This window comes from Coenobita brevimanus, chromosome 50 (assembly GCF_032717465.1).
Source record: "Coenobita brevimanus isolate Jiangsu-jjx chromosome 50, ASM3271746v2, whole genome shotgun sequence".
Lineage (NCBI taxonomy): Eukaryota > Metazoa > Arthropoda > Malacostraca > Decapoda > Coenobitidae > Coenobita > Coenobita brevimanus.
In genome coordinates, this window is record NC_137003.1 from 38,129,748 (window position 1) to 38,155,534 (window position 25,787).

Genomic DNA, 25,787 nt, shown 5'->3' on the forward strand with positions numbered 1-25,787 from the left:
GAGCTGTGATTGGCTTAGAGTAAGTGCTATGCTTGAATATGATTGGTTTCATAATTAACGGCCAGCAAGACACATGGACTTGAGGTAATGGTGGCACATATTACAAAAAGCATCAGAAAACCTTCACTTTTCAAGGCTGCATCCGTGAATTTTGTGTAATTTCCACGATTTACTGATACTGCAAACTGTTGCATGATGTTGCCACGTATTATGAATCCACTATTTAGGATTACGCGATTTAGGAGATTCTACTGTAATCAAATTTTTAAAATCAGTAACTAAACCCCGTCCTATATCTCTTGAGGCCTTTAACATTTCAGCATTCAACCCAGACATACCTGAGACCTTCCCCATGTGGCCTGCTCACAGCAGCACCATCTGTTAAAAGCCAAGGGCCAAACACTGGCTCTACTGACTCCAAACCTTCTCTCTTCCAGTCAAACTCCTCATTCAGCACCTGGTTATAATGTTTTCCCCAGGCATCTTTGATATCCTCATTGTCCACCACTACATTTTTTTCATCATTCTTCACACACTGCTCACATATGACATACCTGTTTTCCCTCCATCTGATTTGTCACCTTAAATACTAAATTCTTCCTTTCAGCATTATTTAGGTCATCTAGTAAAAGCTTCTGAGACTTTGATTTTGTTACTTTTCAGTACAGTAAATTTGTCTGTGATGAAAACTAATGTAAATAAAAGTTTTGGCAATCTTTAAATTCATTGGTGGAAAACAATGGAGGATAATGATATAAATTTTAATACAGGTACAGCCATACTTCAGAAGTACTCATCCATCGTCTTTGCTTCTGCGTGGAGTAATTATTGATTCCTCACATATTACTAAATTACTAAATTACTTCATTCTCTTTTTCTTCACTGTACTGTTGCACCACTCTTCATATCACTATAAATGGCCAATGTTCTATTGAAGTTTATCTGCATGCCTTCTCCTTTATGGTGAGCATACAGCACCAATGTTTCTATAAACAATCACCCCTCTTTTCGGTTATCTAATGAAATGTTTCCTGGTTTACTTAATCCCACATGTTAAAAAAAGGTCAACTCTTGAATGCTTCCTCCTTTTGTCTTTCCCTTGGCTTATCACTTCTGGCCATGCATTTCAAAATGAATTTACAAGGTATATTGATTCTGGCTCTCTTGTTTTGAATTTCTTTGAATCAAGTAATTTCTGCAGGCTTCAAACCTTTGCTTTTTTTCTTTCGTCATTAAAATAGTCATCACTAAAACTTGCCCCTGCTATTTATTGATATTTTTTCCTATATAGCCTGTAAATCCAAACTTCAAAAATTCAAGATTAAACTCTATGTAAGATTATGACCTGATAGCTGTCATCATTTTTTTCAACACGGCCTTTTTCATATACTGTAACAGTAAAACTGGTTTCTAACATTTTTTTTTTTTTCTCGCCACAGGGTGTCCCAAAAATCCTGCTGCCACAGTTTATGGGTTAATACTCATCTAAATGTGGTGTAATAGACATACCTTGGATATCACAATGCAGTGCAGAGAAAATGTGTTATACAGTACGGTTATTCAGTAAACAGTTTACGAAAGTGAAACTGGAGATCATGTACAGTGGAGTGACAGTATGAAAAAGTAAACTTGGCCTAGTAATATATACAGGTAATAGTATTGGTTAAAAATACGAATAATGGTCAGACCCATGTGACTTTTACTTTTCTACAGTACTATTTAATTCTTCAAACGATGAGAATGAATTAGGAAAACAAAAACACAGAACTTGTAAAACCTAATTCATGCACCCTATAGTGTACAGTACATTATTAAGAAAAAAAAATCCAGTGAAGTACCTCTAACTTTTAGAATGAATTTCTCGATGTTTCCTTCTTGATGGTTACACCATCAGTCCTGGGCACAAGTGTTCATGACCTCCAGGGTTCACATTCCATAGGATTATCTGCCTGGAGGGTGACTACCATTAGGGGAATGAAGGGATTAGTAAAATAAAATGGAGGGGGAGGAGGGATGTGTTTTAACAGGTAGATGTGTCTGGGGAGGAAAGATCATACGGATGGGGACAGACAAGGTTTAAAGGCAGTAAAATATTCATTGCACCTGGGTACAGCTTTGTATACTTACAGAGTATGCAATCATCACAGTTAGTTTCACCGTTTCCAACTTATACTGAGTTAACACTCACCATCACCAACTTCCTCTGTGTGGCACTACATTCACAAGTACAGTATTCACAACTGGCAGTATACCTGTCACATCTTCCCAGTCATACACTCCATTCCCACTCAGCATTATCATCACATCATATGAGGCATTCCATTAAAGAAAGGCCAACCAAACATAAACAAGGTTTGGATAAAAATGTGTCTACTGATTTGAAAGTTAATATTTAAGCAACAGTCACTCCATTTTTTTTTTCTCAACCCACTAATATATGGACGAATTAATAGGTTTCATATTATACTAGGTAAATATATCTACAGTCATGATAATAGCTAGTTTTAGTGTTAAATGTGGAGGGCCATGTGAGTGGTGGTGCCTATTTTTGTAGGTTGCAAAGCCAAAACCCATCCCATTTTGAAGGTTATGAAATGACAAGGCTATTGATGTATAATACTTGTGGTCTTCCTTTAATAAAATATAATAATACCTTAGTGGTAGGTGGGGTTACTCACCATCCACTCGCTCAATGTAGTGCTGCTCTTGGGTGACCACCCTTTCCTCCCTTCCTTCCTTCCTTTCTGTCGTCCTTTCCTTCATTCTTTCCTCTTCCTTCTGTCTGTGGATGACTTTACACTGATTGACAAGCCAAATAGTTTACTGTACACCAGGAAATCTTATACTGTGCTGGGTGGTAACCATATTACCAAATTATAGCTCCTGGTGGTTTAATGGGCAATTAAGGCGCTCCAGTCAGATGGAGCCAGTGCAGGTTTTTATCCAAGGGGTGGTTGGGGTTTACTGCTCATGGTATGCCACTCAGGGATGAGTGAGGCTGGTCACACTCATCTTAACCTCTTAAGACCGCAATTATTTCAGGCAGGTCCTCCCCCACAACTGCCATTCGGGGGTGTTTTGGTGACTTTCATCAAGGGCAAATTGATTGTGTTCTAGCTAAAGAGGAGGAATTTACACACCTGATAGTGCAATCTGCACCCCTGTAGGCCTAATAGTTACAACACAATCGCATGTCAAATTTTAAAAGTTTATAATAGTTACCCCTCAAAAACAATCTAGAAGAGAAAATTGTGAAAACTACCTATTTTTCATATTGAAACAGGTCATTTCAAAGTGTTTTGTCACACCAACCATGAAAACAGGTGTATGTAGGTGTGGGGGGATTACTAGGCTGTAGGGAGATAAAGTAGGCTGTAGGGAGTAAGCCTGTAGGTACGGGGGTTGGAAAAATAACCAACTTTTCGCATGAAAAGAAAGCACTTCAGTGTGTTCTGTAACATCTTGGCAGCTTGATACCTCTCGGGGGTCTGTAGGGGATTGGAGGGTAGTGAGGGACAAGGAGGGAGGGATGGGGTGGGGTTTGGGGGGGGGGCACAAAGCTAGCAGGGTGGGAGGAGGGGTGAAAGTGGGAGGGAAGGGACACAAGTGGTGGTGGGAGGAGAGATGCAGGTGCATGGAGGGGTGGTAGGGTGATGGGGGACAAGGAGGGAGTGAGGGAGTGGGGTAGAGGGTGGCACAGAGGTCCGACCCCCCTTATGCCACCTCAGGGGTGAGTTCTCATTGGCCTGAAGCCATTTATATCATAATCAGGGTGGAGGAAGAGCTCTGCAGTTTTTTACAGGCCCCACTCAATTGATGTGATTAGGCAATTTGGCATAAAACTCTCATCGCATCAACTGATGCGATTTGGCATTAAGGGGGTTAAATGTCAGGATCAACATGCCTAGCCTCGGGCTCCTATGTTCCTCATGGGGCAACCCTGGACTAGATGATGATGATGATGATGATGTTGATGATGATCACATCATCATCATCATCATCGTCATTACCAGCATCATCATCCAATCCGGTGTTGCCCCATGAGAAGCGTAGGAGCCCCAGGCTAGGCAAGTTGGTCCTGATATTTAAGATGAGAGTGACCAGCCTCACTCATCCCTGAGTAGCATTATGTGAGCATTGAATCCCAACTACCCCTTGGATATAAACCTACACACGCTTAATCTGGCTGGAGCGCCTTAGTTACCTACTAAACCACGAGGCGCCATAGTTTGGTTATATGGTTACCACAAAGCATAGCAAATGGTTTCCTGGTGTACAGGAAACAATTTGGCTTGTCACTCAGGGCAGAGACACCCACAGACAGATGGAAGAGGAAAGAATGAAGGAAAGAAAGACAGAAAAGGAAGGAAGGAAGAGAGAAAACGGCAGTCACTCGAGAGCAGCACTACATCGAATGAGTGGATGATAATAATGATAATAAAAATCCATCCACCATCATCATCTAATCCAGTGTTGCCCGATGAGGAGTGTAGGAGCCTGGGGCTGGGCAAGTTGATCCTGACATTTAAGATGAGAGTGACCAGCCTCACTCATCCAAGAGTGGCATTATGTGAGCAATAAACCCCAACCACCCCATGGATATAAACCTGCACTGGCTCAATCCGACTGGAGCGCCTTAATTGCCCACTAACCCACCAGGTGCCATAATTTGGTAATATGGTTACAACCCAGCAGAGTAAATGGTTTCCTGGTGTACAGGAAACCATTTGGCTTGTCACTCAGTGTAGAGTCACCTATAAAAATAATAATAATACTGTAATAATAACAATAAGGTGGAGGGATATGGAAGATGAATGTGTGAGGAAGAGAGGTATGGAAGTAGGTGAGGCTAGGGGACTGACAAGAGATCGAGCTGGCTGGATGAATGTTGTGAGAAGAAGTACATGATCAGATATTTGGCACCCCTTTTTAACCTGACAGCGTTTGGATTGACTATATCGGATATGTTTACGTGAAACTACAGAATGTGGTAAGTGTTTTGGCGTATCAAATAGACCCAGGATTCCTGCGGCCTGAATGATGAGTGGATGGAAGTGTGGCCCATTGGACTGGGCAAACTTGGGCTGTCTGGACAATGCTACTCCTCATCCTGCCCTGAGGAGGGAAAGGAGGTCCAGATGATGATGATGATAACAATAATAATAACTAGTTATCTATTTACTAATTGTGTAGCCACAATAAGGAAGCTTCACCATAACTATTTATGGTATATAATTTATAAAATATTGGCATCATAAACAAGTCTGTGATCTTTAAAAGTAGTTCAAGATCATTCATAAATGGAACATGTACATGGATTAACCTAAGGTAGCTTCTTGTGTAATATCAACAAGATCTGAAGAAAAAGGTGTGGCATAATGCACAGGCACTTACTTTTGTCTCAATAACTGGCTCACTGTATGTGTACCTGTAACCATATTCCTTTCACATAATAAGAGAGACCACAGCTATATTTCTGTAAAGTTACATATTTACAGCTTTTGTGGTTTTCTCTAAAACGTGCAACAAAGAAAACTCTGAGCAGATGTGAATTTGGTACTTTCCATTCGGCTAAATGGAAAAATATTGAGCCAAAATTCTCAGCAAACTTCTTTATCATAGGATTTCAACCAAACAGCTGTATCTCAATTAGTTTCTGAGATATTTCAATTTAAATATGCAATTTTTGCACCAAAAATGAGTATAAGACCTTCAAAAATAGGTCTAAGTCATTAATTGTATATTTGGCACAGGTACTTAGGTTACCTTAGGGTACCTTCCTGTATAATATGAGGCACTCCGAGACAGAGGGGCGACTGTGCATTTTGCTTATTTTTGGTAATTAATTGTTAAACTTTGACATGGCTAATTATACAATGGTAAAATTAGACTTATATGCATTTTATTGTTTAGCTTAAAAGTGCTAGCCAAGACGATTAAAATCATGGTAAACATGACATGTTTAAAGTATATTACAGTTTGGTGATTAGATGTCAAAGCAAATAAGCAAAATGCATGGTCGCCCCTCTGGCTCGGAGCACCTCATATCATCAAGATCTAAGTTAAAATAAAAGTGCAAAGAAAAACAATAACAATACTCAAGAAAACAACAGGCTTTGCCATTTATATAGCGACGCGTAATAATAATAATAAATATAAAATAACCAAGAAATAAGCAAAAAGAATCATTTTGGGGACATCATTATAGCTGTTATATCTGTAAATTATGCAATAAAACTGACTGGTATATGGCTCAAAAGCCATATTCCCAGGTCAAGAAGAGCCTCATTAGCTGAGATATTTGCCCAGTGGCCCTTCTTCATCCCCCATGGGAGCACTGTCCGTTGCCAGCTGAATGTAACTGCATTGATTCCTGGGGGTCAAGATATACTGACTTTTGACTCTGCTAAAAGGGCCAATACTGTACCTGTTTCTTTTGGGGACATGTTGGAACCTAGGCCATGAGAACATGTTGGAACCTGTAGTTCCTTTTCACCATTTCTGGTTTGTTGGCCCAACTTCAATGGAATGCCTCATATCTTCCTTCCTTGAAAGCTTCACTCTGTCTATTCATTTGCACTCTTCATTCACACCTCAGACAGAGCTCAGTTCTGTCACCCACTCTTGTTAACCTTTTCCTCCATGAGCTACCAACATCTTTAACCAGTCAATCCCCTTCTAGAAACATCACAAATTTCCTTCACTTCCATTGGATACACGCATGACTTCTTCCAGGGGTGCACCCAGGAATTTTCTAAGGGGGGGGGGGGCATAGTGAGGTGAGATCAGGTAATCCGATAATTACGGGGAGGTCACATGCAGGTTTAGAGTCAGGGAGCTGCTGGCTCAGGTGTTACTCTTTGTTTGTACTTGCCAATTTTTCATGTTTTGCTGTTATCGAAATAAATATATATAAATTTTTAAAGGACCCAGAGAACTAAAGGGGGGGCCTGGGCCTGGTGCCCCCCCCCCCAGGTGCACCCCTGACTTCTGACACACAAGCAACATCACTGCTAAGTCATATAAATGTGATGCATCCAAAACACTCACAACTATCTTCCCACAAAAGGAATAACTGAAAACAGTAAGTAAACATTTCATCTTAACAACAATAAATTATGTGACCTCAAGATTAAGTCCCAACCAAGCTGCCACAAACATGGAAAAAAATACTAGACACAGAACAATAACAGGATCTACAAAGAACACAAATGTAGATCACTTGCACTAAGAAACAAAAGCTTTCTCTATCGAGGACCATATGAACATGATAGATACACAGGTCACTGTTTCAGCACGGTCCATTCCACCCTAGTGACTTCATGTTGCATCATCACCACCACAAAAAATAAACAATCTCCGATGCTACAGAGACTGCCTTAACAACATCCCTCCTCCTACACCCAACACTACACTTTACAAACATATGCGCAAACACACCTTAGTCAATCATAACCTCTAGCTAAACAGCATCTTTCATGAACCTCCACCAGACATTCAACCTACAAACTGCTCTTCCCAGAGAGACACGAGTGTACGTAGCCAGCCCTACCCAGCTTCAATGCTAAAACAAATAATACACAATCCATTATGCCTTCACTGTAAAGCAGCCCCTCACGCCACAACACAATTACTGTACCTCATCTACCCCACTTTCACAAAAAATAATCCTTCAACATAAGCTCAACAGAAGATCTCTGGGAGTGCCTAACTGGAGTGACCAGTTTCCTACAATTCCATTGGATTTATGTCCAGATGAGCCTCATGCCACACCACCAACAATATCTCAAGGATTCCACACACCCATACATGCCTGCTTAGCTTACTCAGCCTTGGGTGGACATAGGACCCAAATTTGAGGTTGTGCAACGTCCTGAGACCAGGTCATTCAAGAGGAGTGGGATTCCCAGCCCCATCACTCCTTTATTCGGTCAACATCATGAAACATTGGGAGTATGTGGGTAGTATGCTTTCACATTCATCCTTAGGTATACCTGTTGTAAGCATGCAGCAGAAATCTGAGACAAGTACCGGGTATGAAATTTGGCTGATGTGCGAGAATCTCAGATTTCAGTGTTTCTTTATACTTCTGGGTGAGTTCCCTGCCGAAAAAGTAATGACCATGTGGCTAGTTTCCAAGTTTGTAGAATTATAGAATTTCTCATGGTTGGCACTAGCCAGTTACTTGCTACCTGCAATTAATTACATGCAGTATTTATCATACTGTATATATGTGCATTATATATTACCTATTTAATCTAATAACAAAGTTATTTTCACTAATTTAATCTAATAACAAAAGTTACTTTCAGTATGATCAGAGAATATATAAAATATACTAGACAACTACAGAATAACATGTAATATATAACGTGGCAAAAGTGTTTACCAAAGTGTGGATGTATGGGCAGAGGCGGACCAATAACAGGAGGGAGGAATCACTTCTATCATGGAAAGACCTGGGCATGTGGAACCTGGGTAGCTGCTTATGAGCAAAAACCTCCAGATCCTGCTTGTACTTCTCAATGATGCTCAGCATCACACGAGGTGTAATCTATGGGTGGGAGAAAAAAAAAAAAAGTCACATTATATATCATTAAACTTCAGTTCGAGTATATCAGTATGCTACATCATTCAAGTTGCATATTAATATTAACTATGTCTTAAATTAAGCAAGTAAATGATTAAAGAATACTTAAACCTTAAAAGAAATATCAATGTAATTTACTCAGTGTATATTAAAGGTGTACTTACAAGATATATCAATGTAATTTTCTCAGAATGTATTACAAATGTAGGAACAAGATGTAGTAATGTAATTTGCGCAATATGTATTACAGGTGCACATACAAGACATACAAGTGTCTCAGTATATATTACAGTTGTATAATTTATAAAATCAGGAGAAATTCTTACTTTAGCATAAGGTGAATCATAAACAATACTTTTAACTGGAGCTCGAGGCTGTAAGATTATCTCTTTTTTTGTGCCTCCCTCAGTGCAGAGATGCACACGGAGTTTTGGGTTTGCTGCGCGACACTGCTTCCAAGCCTTGTAATGGAGAGCACGGCCATTTTCAGTATACTTGTTCTGGACGATGTGAAGGTTGCGCAGACGGGACTCACCTAACAGCTCCAGTAAGTCCTCTCCAATGTTCTGAAGTAGGATTATCATGTTCATTAGTCATCATCATTGTTACCATCATCATAATAAAAGCACTGCTCTCTCTCTCTCTCTCTCTCTCGCTTTCAAAAAGGTAATAATATACAGTATTAATAATAAAAAACTAAAGAAACACTCTGATCTTTCAAAATGTGATATATAAAGAGAAGTGGTAAATAAGTTGTGAACATTATGTGTGGGCTATGTCAAGCTATAGAAAACAATATGGTATAAAGTATTAAACAACTGGAGGTGAGCAGGTACTCGACCATTTTAGAATGAAGGATAGCAAAGAAGAATGTGTGAGTTTCAAGAATTAGTTTTTTAATTATACCATAATATGATAAAACGAGATGGAAGAACTCATACAGGAGAAGCTGTTTAGATAAATACTGTGCAGTAATCCACGTACTATCCGGATGCCCACTATCCGGACACCGCACTTACCGGACATTTTGGTCCCGAGATTAAGTATTCCCAAAATTGCCCAAAAATCCCAAAAAGTTTGAAAAAAAATCTGACTTTTCACCCCCCATAATTTGAACTCGGCACGCGTGGCACAGACCAGCTATGTTTTGGTGCGTAGTTCTGCCGCTGTCCGCTACAGCGCCCCTGCATCCTCCCTACTTACCGCCCGTCTCTTGTGAGTGCACGCTCGTCACCATGGCCACCCTCGTGCTCACTTTTGTGGTGGTGCCCTACATGCTGCAGGCTCTCCTGCCTCTTCTTCGTGTGTGTGATGATGGCCCTGCCGCCTAAGAAGAGGGAAAGAGTGGTTTTGATTCTGGAGAAGAAGAGGGAGATATTGGACAAGGTGGATGCGGGATGGTCGACCACACGCATCCTCCGTGACTTCAACCTGGCCCAATCTACTTTGTTTGATATCAAGAGATCCCAGGACAAACTCATGCAGTTCACGGCTGACTTCTAGTCGAAAATCAAACGCTACGTGGAGAGGAAGATGACGTTTACTCCCCGGTATCGACAGCAACATGATGCTGGTGTGCTGGTGCGTGGCACGGAACTGAAGGCTGCAGCTGAGATGTTCGCAAGGCTTCACGACGCCCTAGACTTCAAGGCATCCGAGGGTTAGCTCTTCACGTTCAAGTTACGACATGGCCTTACCAACCATAAGTCCCATGGCGAAGCTTTGGACGTCAACGAGGATGGAGTAGAGGAGTTTCGGCACAAGGTGATGGGCCTGATCGACAGGGAGAGCCTCACTCTCGGTCAAGTCTACAACACTGACGAAACTGGTTTATTCTATCACTCTTTGCCTAAGAATACTCTAGCTGAGGAGACGGAGAAACGTGTACCTGGCCGCAAGCTCTCCAAGCAACGGATATCTGCTTTGTGTTGTGCCAATGCTAACGGCATGCACCGACTCAAGCCCGTTATTGTTGGCCGTGCAAAGCAGCCTTCGTGTCTTCATGGGGTGATGGATGTCCTTCCTGTCATTTGGTACCATTCTTTGAAGGCTTGGTTCACAGCCAAGATCTTCAAAGACTTGTTCCACCGCCATTTCGTCATGGAGGTCATCCATAACCAGACGGAGAAACTGGGAATCCCGCACGACCAGGTAAAGGCCCTCCTTCTCTTGGATAATGCACCTGCCCACCCGTGCAACAAGGAGTTGGTGACTGAGAATGGCCACATTAGGTGCATGTTCATGCCACCTAATACGACTGCTTTCATCCAACAAATGGACCAAGGAATGATCATGGTAATGAAGAGGCTGTACCGAAGGAAGTTCCTGGATGAGGAGATGGTTGTTCTCGAGGACAAGGACGAGCACAGGGAGGGACAGGACATGCGAGGCCAGCGGACTTTGGAAAACTTTCGCCACTACAACATCAAGTCTGCAATCTACAACTGGGCCAGTGCATGGAAGGAAGTCCCTGTCAAGACTCTAGAAAATGGTTGGTCTTGTCTGCTTCTCGGAGCGGATGTGGAGCACGATTTTCTAGGTTTCAACATGGATGACTTCCATGCACGTCTACGTGCGCATGGCGACAATGTTGATGTGAACGAAGTGGGTGAGTGGTTGGATGACAATGAGGGCGATCCTGGGTATCAGACCATGTCTGATATCGAGATTTCATCTTCAGTTGCAGGTGCCAGTGCCCAGCTTGAAGATTCCGATGAGGACAGTGACGATGATGTGGACTCCTCTCAGCGTGACACTACTCCAGCTATCCCCAAGCTAAGCACACTCCGGGAACGCGTAGAGTTCATTCTCGATTACCTGGAACCCCCGGACTGCGACAGGGAGATGAGGCCCTTGGGACTTGTGGAGGAGGTGCGCGCTTTCAGGCAGTGCATCATTAATCACCAAAATCATTGTTCCTTGTGTCAATCACCCATTGACAGCTTTTTCAGACCCGTGACCCCTGCTGTGCCCAGCCCTGGCTCCACACCATTGCCTCTCCAAGGCAGGCCCTCATCCTCTGAGCCACAGTCCAGCACATCAGGCACAGTGGAGTCGCCACTGGATGTGAGTTTGCGCCTCTCTTCAGAGTCGTCTGCAGTGGGTACTCTATTACCACGTCCCAGCAAGCACCCCTAGGCCACTTGCATCAGTTGCTCTCAGACTCTGACAGTGAATAAACAGCAAGAACTCGCCACTAGACCACACGGGAATTTACAATGTTGTGCACTGAAAAAAACAGTGCACAGTGTTAAGAAATTAGAATTGTGAGTGCAAAGACTTAACCTGAGACGTCCCGTCAATGTATGGGTACGTTTCAACATTTTGCATTTGCCAGTCCTGTCGATGTACTGGTACGTTTTGCAATTGCAAGGTCCCTAATTTGCACAGTTTTCAATTTTCGCGCGTGATTTTTCGTAAGTATACACGGGACACCTTCCTCTATTCCTCTACAAGATGCCAAACAGGGACAATGCCTTACACCGCATAACCTACTCCCCCCCCCCCCGCAAGCCATTGTCTCGGCAATTCACCTGTTACCAGTGACCTGGCCAATAAAGACATTCAGGGCCAGAGTGATTCCCCAATCGATGACAATGTGGAGGACAAAGTTTACATAGCAATAGAGGAAGAAACAGTCAGAAATGATGATCAGGTAATGTGGCAAAAGAAGGTCAGGAATGGTGATGAGTTACTGAGTGAAACAATGCTTATAATGCCTATATTACTGTTTGAAAACCAATATACTCTCGTACTACATATAAATTCATACCAAATAAATAAATAAATACCGTTTAGGAGTGGTGTGGAATAGTTATCCTCCCATAGAACTCATTTTCTTTGCAGCCAGCCTGATAGAAAACCCTGTAAGGTAAGGAGGTACTCCTACCTGTATTGAGTATTTTAAACCCCAGGTGAGCAATTTCTCCATGAATTTTCGATGTTTCTCACCAAAAGCGGAGGTTTTAGCCAAAAAAAAAAAAATTCCAAAAATGGTCGGGACTACGGGCTGTCGGAGGTGCGAAAGTGGTCGGGACGTGACGGGTTAAGTGCAGAGTGCAACACTGATTTTATTAATGTACAATGGAGCACAAATTAGACTAGAGTGTGTAGTGTTAAGAAAATGGATTTCTGAGTGCAAAGACTTAAGTGCAGAGTGCAACACTGATTTCATTAAAGTACAATGGAGAGCTAGTAATACTAGGGTGCGCAGTGTTAAGAAAATGGAATTATGAGTGCAACTGACTGAGTTCAGTGCAAGACTTCATGTACAGTGTATTGCAGGAGCTTCAGGTACTCCTTTTTAATGTCAGAGTCTGAGAGGAGGCGGGTTATTCATCGAGATGGCCAGGGACTTGTTGTAAGTACCCAGAATGTTTCATATTGTACTGTATTTTCCATACTTACCTCTAAAACCTCATTTCGCTCTTTTATGTCCCTTATTGGTGTGACTAGGGTCTTAGGTGCTATGCATGTCCAGTAGGAAGGTGTTTTTCTGAGTTAGGCTAGTTTAGGGTCCATAAGTACCAGTCCTGGAGCCAGGGACTTGTTGTATCTCTAAATCCTAATTTTCTGGTTCCTTTGCATTTATTTCAGTCTTTTATGTCCCTTATTGGTGTGAATTGGGTCTTAAATAGGTGCTATGCATGTCCAGTAGAGAGTTGTATAGGTGTTTTTCTGAGTCAGGCTAGGTTAGGGTCCATAAGTAGAAGTCCAGGATGCTGGGGCCCACTATCCGGATGGGACCACTTTCCGGGCATGCCTTTGGCTTTATTACATTGGATAGTGGAGGGATTACTGTATTTAGGAATGGTAGTTTAAAAGCACTTACAAAATTATAAACACACTGCCTCAAGGAAATCATACAATTGGTATTCCTCTCTCCACAGTTTCTGGCATGTCCGTCAGCAACATGTCAGTGACTAATGGCTTATGAAAATGCTATGCAGTTATGCTCTGGTACTGAGGACTTGTGGAAAATGGGGTGGAAAGGGAAAGGGCATCTACCACTTCACCCTCACAGAAGCAGGAATACTGTACAGGGAGTACCTGCAGCTGTGCACAGTACTAATGTTCCAAGTAAGGCAGGTCCTGCCATGGTTACAAACCATGTTAGTTTGAGTAAAATGAGGAATCTAAGGAGGGATGCTCCCTACCTCCAACTGTAACAAACTTCCTTAAGGTGTAGGAATGATTTAATTGGACAAATGAATGGTGTTTTGAGAAAACAATAGGATGTCATGTGGACATCCTCCCTGGTGCCCCTAGTGAAGAGTCACAGACCCACTCTTTAATCCACACTTCATGAGGACATGGGCAAATTAGAGCACATTCTTTATTTTAAAATGCAGTGCCCAGGGGCCATGCATGAGGGTGCTGCTGTTGTAGTCACATAGTCATTTTATGTGTGACTATATTAACAAATGGAATGGGCTATTACCAACCCTAGGAGTCTCCCCAGTGCACAGATTTCAAGTGCAGATTGGCATGCTTACCCAAGATAATGCTGTTGATGAAGGCTAAGTCTGCCTTGGTGACAGCTGTCAATATACCCAAGAGACCGAGTGTTAGCACTTAAAAACCAGGCTGCAGTTGCACTAGTTGTGCTCCAGTGTGACAATGAAAGTAAACATCAGAAAGCAAACTGTGTATTATAACAAAACATGCACATGTAATGTACTAAGCAGCACAGATATGAAGAGAGATGCTAGGGAAGACCCAGGGAGGGAAAAGTATTACATATATCCTTAAAGTGATAAAAGTGAAGCCACTCTGTGATGAGCAGAGTGACCATGAACAGCAACTGAGACTAATTCCAACTGATTCGAAACAGTAAGTCAGTACAATCAGAGTGAGTGTAAATGACTGTTTTGAAAAGAGTGAAACATATCACATGACACAGAAAAGAGTGAAAAAGAAGAGGCGTTATTGAGACAGTGAGCATAAGGCATAGTAGCCTGGAGGCAGCTTTGTCATGGCCATCCCCTGTTGGGAGGTTTCCCAGGAAGAAACAGTGTGTCTGGGATGATGGTGATGATGATGATGGTGTCTAGCCTGCTAAAGGATTATAAAATTATTGAAATTTTAGTATGCAGAATAGAAGTTATGTACATTTTTTCCAGGTAATAAAAATGGCACTAGCAGAGCTCTAGCTGTTTTAAAATATAAATATAACTAATTATTGGTGCCCAACAACATAAATGTTGATAGACTGGAACCCTGATTTTACTTTGTTACAAAAGTGAGGTCACCTACAAAATATATCCGTGTGTATGTAGTAAAAGGGTTGAAAAGCTTAGAAACTGGTACTTTATTATTAATATTTGGTGACAGGTTAGCAAACTGGTGATTTGCCAAATGAATTCTGGTCATTGATAGTACATGTGGAGTCATCTACAGAGATGAGATCATGGTTAGACATTTAGTTAACATACCTGTGGTGATATGATGAGTGTTTGGAGGTTAATAAAAGCCCCAGGATGGAGGAGGGTGTTCGCCATTTTGGTGAGGTTGACCAGTGTGAGTGTTTGCAGAGTCTCACAGCATGTCACACACACCTGAAAATTAGCTACATTGTTGATAGGAAGGTTGTCAGTAAAGGTGATAGATCTTAAACGAAATCTACTGTAGATCATAGACATAGCATACAGTAGTTACTGTCCATCTATCCATCCATTTTGCAATCCTGTGTTTCCCCATCAGGAGCAGAGGGTCCTTGAACAGCAAGTATTGCTAGTCTTTCCTTACATCATAACAATTCACTGAATCTCTTATATACTGTAAATACAGTACCATAATACCATATTGTATCCCAGCAGTCTTCCTTACTGAGAGAAACTCTATCCAGAACTCGGCTTTATAATTTACCAGGTGAACTTCAATGTCAGAAATGAAAATACCATAATGTCTTACATTTTACATATATACATACATACATACATCATCCAACCCTGTGCTGCCCCATAAAGAACATAGAATCCCAGGGCTAGGCAAGTTGGTTCTAACATTTAAGATGAGTGTGACCAGCCTCACTCATCCCTGAGTGTCATTACGTGAGCAACAAACTCCAGCCTCCCCTTGGATATATCATGCCATTATCTTTGTTAATTAACCCGTGGATTGCACAATTACCTTTTATTATCCCACCCCATGGTGTGCAAAAAATATGAAGAAAAAAGTGTATTTCTTAGTTTTTGTTTATTATAAACTCAAAGATAAACATCCAGGGCATCATCTGGTGAAAAAAAAAATAATAATCTCTTTCTCTCTCCAACTTTGCGTAGGGCCCTGTTTAAGTTTACGAAGGGGAGTAGTGAAAAAAAAAAAAAAAAATGTTTAGTATAAACTTCCAGGGCATCATGTGAAAAGAAAAAAATCTCTCTCTCTCTGCGCAGCGCCATGTGTAAGTTTGCAAAGGGTCGAGTAGTTAACGGTGATGCACAGCCAGCACAGCCTGAGCTGTGGCTCGCAACGTGACACCTACCCAGCCTGAGCTGTGGCTCGCAATCCACGGGTTAAGAACTATCAGTATCCCCAGAGATTTCAATGACTTACTGATCTTGGTGCCTGGGGTGCTATTAACTAATCAGTGCCAGATATGACTAAGTGATACAGCAGCACACTTATCTTACAATATGCGAGCATTTGAAAACCAAGCCATGGTGGCCATTTAATGTGAATGCTTGTTCAGTATTATGTCCTTCATACACCTGCATATGACTGCACCCTGTTGGTTCAATATGATGACATAAGCATATACATTCTTGACAAACACAAAAATAAGCAATAGAACAATTATAACTTTCATATATCACTTTCATTACAGACACCCTTTCCCCATTCATATTTCACTGGCAGTGGGAAAAGTTATTTAGCTCTCATTCTCTCTTTCCAAGGGAGAGGATGATCCTGCATTGGACTTCATGTGGACAGTTACCGTTACACCAGCAAGCTAATAGTACTGTTATCATTTCACCTTGTAATGCTGTATAGCCTACCTTATACAGGTAGCATACACCTGTCCCTATTTGTGAAGTGCTAGTCTTCTTTTCATTAGGAAAGGCAACAGTTCACTGAACTTCTTCCAACCACTTGATTCTGGCAGCTGGGATTGTCTCTGCTGCATGCCAAGTACTGATCATCTCATCAAGATAGCACTCTTTTCACATACACCAGGGGAACACCAATGAAGACAACACTGTCCAGTCTAAGAGCATTAATGTAATTCTCCATGCACAGGCCACACTAAAAAGTTTACATTTTGAACCCTACCCTGCACACCACTGCACATTTTGTGTTCCTTATCTATGTATTCATCTGTACCAGCCAGTACACGGAACTGAGTTACTACTCATATCCTTCCTACATACAGCACAAGGACATTCTCTTACCACCACAGTCACCATCTGCCTTGCTGACCATTACCTTATACTCTGCATCTACCAACTTGTCCATAAATCTGCGCTCACTCAGCCACCATCTGGGACTCATGGAGGGTCAGTGTTAAGTTTATGAATAAGTATAAACATACAATACTGTGTGATGCAGATCACCATTTTATCAACAAAAGAAAAATTTCTATGATGAATCAGAGGTGACATATGAGATGATGTGAATCTGTGAACAAATTAGTCTATACTGAGTAAAGGTTTACCCACATCCACTCTCCTCTCAAACCCTTTGTCCCCATGTCCTCTCCCCACTGCTCAAACTTCTCCTCTGTTTCCATTACAGTAATCCCTCGATTATACCACAGGATTACAAAAAATTTGAGGCAAGCATGAAATTAGGTGTTATAACCTAATTTTGGGGTGCTGATTTCAGATTCGAAATGTCAAGCACTACACGCAGAAGGACTGGGGGTCTAGGAGCACTTTCGTGCCTGGGAAACACAGTGCCCAAGAAAATCCTCTGGTGGACATGAACAAGATGCTTCTTCCCCCTCTTCATATCAAGCTTGGCCTTATGAAGAATTTCAAGAAGGCCATGGACAAGGATGACGCTGCATTCCAACATCTGTGCACTCTGTTCCCAGCTCTCAGTTCTGCTAGGCTCAAGGAGGGCATCTTCATCGGACCTCAGATCCGGGAGGTGCTGAAGGATGCGGTATTGAGGGGAAGCTCATCTTGAAGGAATTGAGAGCATGGGAAGCATTTAAGGTAGTCTGCCATGGCTTCCTTGGTAATACACAGGCACTAGATTACCAAGGGCATGTCGAGAAGTTGTTGCAGGCTTTTCAGGATATGGGGTGCCGAATGTCTCTCAAGATTCACTTTCTCCATTCCCACCTCAACTTCTTCCCCCAGAACCTCGGAGCAATAAGTGATGAACATGGGGAAAGGTTCCACCAAGATATTACTAAGATGGAGGGCAGCTACCAAGGCAAGTGGAACCCCAGCATGATGGGGGACTTCTGCTGGATGCTCCTACGCGACATCCCGGAGGTAAAGTACACCAGATCGTCCAAAAAAACTCACTTCTGACTGTCTGTAGTACTATGGTGTGTATATATGCTTATATCCAAGTAATGGTAATTTATAGTTCTGTCGGTGTTCTGTGTCTGTTTTGATTCGTTCTGTAATATGCCATTTTAATATATGAAATAAACTCATTATATTATAAATATATGCATTATAATAAAAAAAGGTATATGTGAAAGCAAAAAAACTACGAGGTGATAGAGCAAAACTGTTTAGAATTTTGAATTAAGCATACCGGTATCAAAATTAGTCAAAAACACCTATTCACATGCCTGCCACAGATTTTCTTTTTGTTTTTAAATACAGTAATTATCCGACATAATAGAGTCAGTAGCATGTCCAGGTAATGGCTCTGTCCGGATAATGAACTTCTCCCCTGGCCCCTCTTCGTACATAACCTAACTTTGAAAGCCAGTGTAAAAGGCCACTACAGTACATCATACAACACTTGTTCCTGTTGTTTAACATTACTCTGTCTGGTCAAGCAGACCTATAAACCACAGCCAAGCAATTGCCATGGTCAAACAGACCCATCAACCACAGACAAGCAATCACCACTGGGTAAACTACCCAGCCAGAAAGGGCAGCGCCACCAGGCTATTCTCGTTTGGCCAGGCGGAAATATTCATGCGCCCATAATTTCCACCCGGACACAGGTATTTTGTCCAGATATTATGAAAAAATGTATGAATAATGGTTTTGAACAGCAGATCACAGCGTTCAGGTAATGGATTGTTCAGGGAATGGGCTTCAGGATAATCGAGAGATTACTGTATGTGAGCTTCCAGCATCATAATGCACTAGAGTTAGCCACCTTAAAAGAAAATTCATCACCAAGTTCACCACTCTTGCTCACTGAAGTTTTAGTTCCCCCTTCCAGCTTCCTCATAACCCACCGTACCACCTCTCTGGGTACTCTGCTGAAGGTTTTCTCAAGGTTCAACAAGTGCTGCTCTCTCTTGGCCAGGAGAAAAGAGAGTGGCTTTATAAATTATATCAGGATTCTAAAGGCACAAGCTAATCAGCCAGTTCAGAAAACATTTGGACCCAAGGACATGGTGACAGTACAGCAAAAGTCCTTTAATCCGGAATGCAGTAGCCCAAGGACCTTCTGGATTAACAGATTTTTCGGACTATCAGACAGGTACCTGAAAATGTTCAAAACACACCCAAAAAATAATAATAACTGGGAACACAGTAACAACTGATAAAGTACACCACAGACAACTGGCTGGGTGAACATCCGGGACCTCCTGAAAGTCAGCGTGGGTGTGGAATTGGATAGTTCAGTGCACGGCTTTCATCTATTTTTTGATATTTTTCTGTTTTTCCTGATTTTTCTCTATTTTTTTTTTTTTTTTACCCCAAGAAGCTAAAAATGACCCTGGGCTGAATATTCCAAACCATCAAGTTTTCCAAACCATCAGATGACAGATTATTGGAAGTTCACTGTATTACCACTGCCTGTGGTGTAAGTAGTTTCTTGGCCCCAGTGATGCAGGAAGGGAGCAGGAAAGATTATGCCTAGAAATTCTTTCGCATGATTCAAGACCTGAGAGACAAAACAGTCATGTTCTGTATCATCCTACCCTGTGTGTCAAAGCTGTGCCCAGGACTTATGTTTACAGAGATACTGGCTGTTGATTAACCACACTAACAAACTACTGTATTAGTCTTTCCTGGTGTATAACATCAAAAACAGACTAATGGAATCAGTACAGTATCTGATAATGCAGCATTTTACCTCATCCAGAACATGAAGCCCGTCACATCCATCTAAAAGTAGATCTCTCAATTCCAAATGTTTTAAAAGAGAAAAGGCACCAATAACTTGCTTAAACATGGCGAGAATCTGTCCACCAGTGCCAAATACAACTTCCTCTGACCGCTCCGTTACATGGCATGCAAACTGGAACCTGCAAAAGGAAAGTATTGAACAATACTTTATTCCCTTATCTGTATATTTGTACAGAGAAAAAAAAAAAAAAAAAAAAAAAAAAAAAAGGCAGACTACATATTACTATGATCAGTCTTCTATCTATCTGTATACCTAGGCTGCTTCCCCCATGGAAAGGGAGGTAGCCGAGACAGGACGACACACGATCATTCATAAAACTGTATTATAATTAAAGTAAGTACTGCTGATTTTCATGACACAAAACATGATTCAAGTAAAAACCTTTATATGCATAAAGGATAGCTAAATATTGTATACTGTACTCTACAGAATACATTTTGAAGATCTGAACTGACCTGACAGTTTGGACATTGTCCAAGGTGCCTGGGCAGTTGTGGTGCATGTATAGGGAAACATTCAGGAATTCATATAGGTTGAAAAGATTGTTCATTGGTAGAAATATTAAATTTTGTATGTGCATCCCTTTCTTGGTGAGGAACATTGTGACACGAATGTGGTCAAGCAGTTTCTGGAATTTGGAAAGAAAAATCAGATTACAGTAGTTGGAGATGTTCTGTATACTGTTCTATGGAGATAAAGTAATGAGCATTACAATATACTAAGTGAATAAGTGCATTTACGATTTCTAGCTATTTTTCATGATTCGATATTTAAACACAAGACAGCAAATACAGTAGTCACTAGAAGACTGAACTGTTACTTAGTAAGATCCACTGCAGTTATTTTATATATCAGTCATAATGGGACCAACCTGCCAGCCAGAACAGTAGTTGAATTTGCGCTTGTAAAGGATAGTGTCATGTAGCTCAAATGTGTACCAAACCCGTGGATAGTCAAAAGCTCGACTCCAGTTACTGCACACCTGCAAATTTTAATCATAATAAAATAAAGTACAGCATATCATAGTACAATACAGGTATTTACACCAGACACCATCAGTTAAACTCGAGTGCCGTATATAGTTGTGCAAAGGCTACTGTAAATACATTATACAGGAAAACCATGATATAACGGACTTCAGTAGACCAGAATTAGCTGTCACTGGAATTGAGGCGCTGTCAGATTAAATTTCTTATACAGTATATCGGAAAAAGTCTGATAAAGCCAGAAGCAGTCTGGACTGCCTGACCACTTCAGCTGTGTTCACCACAATAAGGTAAACAGAAGACATGTTTATCAGTGTACAATACAGTACAGTATAATTATATACGTAATACCATTTGATTATTGTGGTGAATGTATAATATCGTACAGAACTGCAGTGGTAGTGAAAGCAGTTTAAAAACTGTTGATGCAATCCGGTCTAATGTCTGATATATCGGAAAAAGTCCAGGTTAACAGGGGGAAGTCCGGATGTCACTTTTATTGGAATTTCGCTTTTTCCGGAATGGCTTAGGCCCCAATTAGTCCGTTATAGTAGGGTTTTACTGTACAATAAAAATAACCAACGCAAAAAAATAAGCTGAAGGAATTAAAAGCAAAGTGATACTGGTAGACCGGTTACATGTTTTGGGTGATCTGTAAACCACAGTGGTGAGGAGCGAAACAAATTTTTGAAAGTCAAAATATATGATATTCAGGTTATAGCACATAAAGACAGATTTATGTAAGGTGAAAACCCTAGTTTTTACTCATATTTGGTGTACTCAGAGGCATCCTAAGGGAGAGGACATGAAAATATCTTATGGCATCACCCAGGCTTACTAACTGGTAACAGGAGGAGTCATCGGAGAATCAGGCAGCTGAGGAGATGATGCTTTGCATTTCATCACTGTGAAATACTGTACAAGGCATATGGACCTTCTCCCCATAGTTACTGACCCTCCAAGACAGCTTACAAGTCTGCTTCAGGATCATTGTCATTCACCTGGATGGCTGACATTGCAGACTAGGGAACAGGAGACACAGTGTGTTGAAACCCGGCTGTGGCACTTGAAGATATGAGGGATGGTATAGCCCAAATATGTGTTTGAAGGGAGGGGAAGGTTGTAGAAGAGTACAAATGTGCACAGGTAGATACAGTGCATTAATCATTAAATATAAATATGTTTCATTTATTCATTCATCATCCAATCCTATGTTGTCTCATGAGGACTGTAGCAGCCCGGGCCTAGCCAAGTTAGTCCTAAAATTTAAGATGAGAGTGACCAGTCTCACTCATCCCTCAGTGGCATTACATGAGCGATGAACCCCAAACGCCCCTTGGATATAAACCTTCACTGGCTCAATCTGACTGAAGCGCCATAATTACCCACCAAACCACCAGGCGCCAAAATTTGGTTGTATGGTTACCACCCAGCATAGTAAATAGTTTTCTGGTGTACAGGAAACCATCTGGCTTGTCACTCAGTGTAGTCACCCACAGGCAGAAGGAAGAGGAAAGAATGAAAAAAAGAAAGACAGAAGAAGATGGAAGGAAAGAAGGATGGAGGAGAGGAAAGGGCAGACACCTGACAGCAGCACTAAATCGAGTGAGTGGATGGTGAACGCCCAAATACAATATAAATACAGGAGAGTGGGGGACGGGGAGGAAGAGCACAGTAATATGAGTGATGACCCTTTACAACATGTGATTGGTACTTCCATACAAACTAACATCCAAACTGGTACATTAGTGAATGTGCTGGTAATGAGACTGGTGCCTCACTGGGACACACTGATGACCAAAGTACACAAGATAATTATCAGGGTTTATTCATCAAGGCACTGAAATTACATCCATCAATCCATCATCCAATCCTATGTTGCCCCAAGAGAAGTGTAGGAGCCCTAGGCTAGGCAAGTTGGTCCTACCATTTAATATGAGAGTGACCTGCCTCACTCATCCCTCAGTGGCATTACGTGAGCAGTAAACCCCAACTATCTATCTATTGCCAGATGCCATAATCCCATAAGGGGTGGCCATTTGACTCTGAGTTATTTGTTTTATAGGGAGGAGCATTAACCCTCCACCAACCCACTTGTTGACACGTAGGGAGCACGTATGGTTTGGTTATATTGTTACCACCCAACGTTGTAAATGGTTTCTTGGCTTACAGGAAACCATTTGGCTTGTCACTCAATGTAAAGCCACCTGTAAAGGAAGGAAAAGTAATAAAGTGACAGGACAGATGGGAGAAATAAGAAAAGAGGAGGGCAGGCACAGAATAAGAATGATAAAGGCTAAGGAAGAAGTAGGCAACACTACATCAAGTGAGTGGATGATGGTTGCCACCACCTACCACAAAAACTCCAACTACCTCTTGGATATTAACCTACACAGGCTTAATCCAATTGTGGCACCTTAATTACCCACTAATCCACCAGGTGCCATAATTTGATTATATGGTTATCACCCAGCATAGTAAATGGTCTCCTGGTGTACAGGAAACCATTTAATTTGTCTCCCACTGTACAGTCACCCATAGGAAAGAATGAAAGAAAGACAGACATGGGAGGATGGAAGGAAGAGAGAAAAGGGCTGAAACCCGAGACTGAAATTATAAGGATATAAATTTCAGTTTTGTTGTACATATTATACTCACAAACACAATCAGCAGTCACCATTGGAAAGCATCCACTCAGCTTTAGTACGCACTGTCTTCGTCATTGATAAGGGGATGCAAGTTATATTTTTCTCCCTTTTATTTAGTTTTCTCCCTTTTTATTGCTTTCTTTTATAATCATTGGATATGACTCAGAAATGAACAGGAGGTACAGAAGTAACAGCAGGAGGCAAGAAAAAAAAAAAGAAGAAACAAAGAGGAAGAGGAAAATTGGGAGAAGAATAGTGGGGGGGGGGAAGAGATGAGACAGATTATATTGTGGTCTGTCAATGTGAGCTTTTGTAATGAAAAACATATCCCTACAGACACAGGACCAGCTTGCTTGGTATCCCTTGTTTAATAAGTGATTGCACAAACTGGCTGCTGTAAAAACTCATACTGTATATACAAGGTGAATATGGAGAAATACACTGAGGTGGTTTGGACATGTGAAGAGAATGGAGAATGAAAGACTGACTAAGAGGGTGTATGTAGGTGAGGTGGAGGGAGAGAGAGGGAGAGGTAGACCGAGGATGAGGTGGAGGGATGGAGCTGAGAGGTATATGAGGGAGGGGGGGGTGAGTTGGGGGGAGGGTAGTCAAATGGTGGGTGACAGAGCGACTTGGAGGCGTTTTGTCTGCGGCCACCCTTTGCGGGATTAGGGCGTCAGGCTATAGATAGATAGACAGATAGAATATGGAGGACCTACTGCATGTGTGTCTTAAATGTAACTACCCTTTATTCTTGTTTAAAATTGATTTACATAGTATTATAGGTATTAATTGATGATGATCAAACACTAATCCTCCTTGTTCCTACAGGTCATATACACCTTGTAACATCTGGACCCCCTGTACTGTGCAATGACATTTTATCATGCTTATTACAGTATTTAAGGTGGTTTTTCTGTCTGGACAGTTATATAGCGTAGGTATAGGATTTTCAGGGAGTTAGACCCCACTTGGGGTTGGGGGTTGAGGAGGGTATTACATCACTATCCATCACTGCATCTGCTAACGGCACCTTCTGGCTTTACGCCAGATATGAGAGAGGTTACTGTACTGTACAGATGTTAAATATTTTGGTCAACAAACAATCTGTGTGTGTGTGTGTGTGTGTGTGTGTGTGTGTGTGTGTGTGTGTGTGTGTGTGTGTGTGTGTGTGTGTGTGTGTGTGTGTGTGTGTGTGTGTGTGTGTGTGTGTGTGTGTGTGTGTGTGTGTGTGTGTGTGTGTGTGTGTGTTTACCTATTTGTATTTACCCATTTGTAGTACAGGTATACAGGAATTCAGCAATGCTCGTGTTGTTCTGTCTCCACATCCACATTTATCTAGTCTACTTTTACACACGTGAATGTTTTTCGCCTGCACCACCTCTTCGGCTAGTCGTTCCAAATAATTATGTATTTACCTAATATACCTAATTGTGATATACACGAAATGTGCTATGCTCGTGGGTTCCCGTTGCTGTTTCTCAGTAAGTCAAATTTAGTTTTAAACTCGTTTAAGTTTTTAGACTGGACGATCTCTTTGTCCAGGCTATTCCACAGGTCTATACTTCCATAAGGAAAGCTATATTTCTTGATATCCTTCAAGCAGCCTGACTTCTTCAATTTCATTCCATGTCCTCTTGTTGCTCTCTTATCCCATATAAACAGATCTTCTCGGTCAATTATATCTACTCCTATCATGGTCCTGAACACTGCAATCATGTCTCCCCTCTTTCTCCTTTCCTCTAAGGAAGGCAAATCGAGCTTTTCCAGCCTCTCTCTGTATGACAGATCTGCCAGACTAGGGACCATCTTGGTTGCTGTTCTTTGTATTCTCTCAATCTTGTTTATATCTTTCTTTTTGTGTGGAGACAACACTACCGCTGCATATTCTAACCTGGGGCAGATCATGGCCATTATCAATTTTTTCATCATCTCCTCATCCATATAATGAAATGCTACTCTTACGTTAGTCAAGAGTTTATACATCTCTCTAACTATCTTGCTAATATGTTTTTCAGGTGACAAACCATCTTGGACCAGCACTCCCAAATCTTTCTCTTCTCGTTTTTGTGATTAATTCATTACCCTGCAAATAATTCAGTGATGGCCTCCTGGTACTTTTACCCATTTCCAATATTTTACATTTCTTTACGTTAAATTTCATTTCCCACATCTGGTTCCAATCATGTATCCTATCCAGATCCTCCTGCAGCATTTTACAATCCTCCTCAACCTCTACCTTCCTCGAGATCTTTACATCATCAGCAAACAGACTTGTATAACTGT

The 25,787-nt window shown here is 41.4% G+C and overlaps 1 protein-coding gene across 7 annotated transcripts in view; it reads right to left on the bottom strand.

Annotated features, from left to right (window-relative positions):
• Positions 1–25,787, bottom strand: part of LOC145399809 (uncharacterized) — a 74,881-nt gene that overhangs the window by 18,614 nt on the left and 30,480 nt on the right. For 4 of the 7 annotated variants that reach the window (XM_080272362.1, XM_080272361.1, XM_080272358.1 and 1 more), the window contains 6 exons: positions 20,739–20,849; positions 20,323–20,495; positions 19,814–19,985; positions 15,025–15,147; positions 8,917–9,156; positions 8,390–8,554 (listed from right to left, as the gene is read on the bottom strand). In XM_080272362.1, coding sequence (XP_080128488.1) covers positions 8,390–8,554; positions 8,917–9,156; positions 15,025–15,147; positions 19,814–19,985; positions 20,323–20,495; positions 20,739–20,849 — 984 coding nt within the window. Of the gene's footprint in view, positions 1–449; positions 1,306–1,838; positions 1,950–7,994; positions 8,103–8,389; positions 8,555–8,916; positions 9,157–15,024; positions 15,148–19,813; positions 19,986–20,322; positions 20,496–20,738; positions 20,850–25,787 lie in introns of those variants that run through there. The other 3 variants (XR_013897337.1, XR_013897336.1, XR_013897338.1) reach the window with 2 other exon arrangements.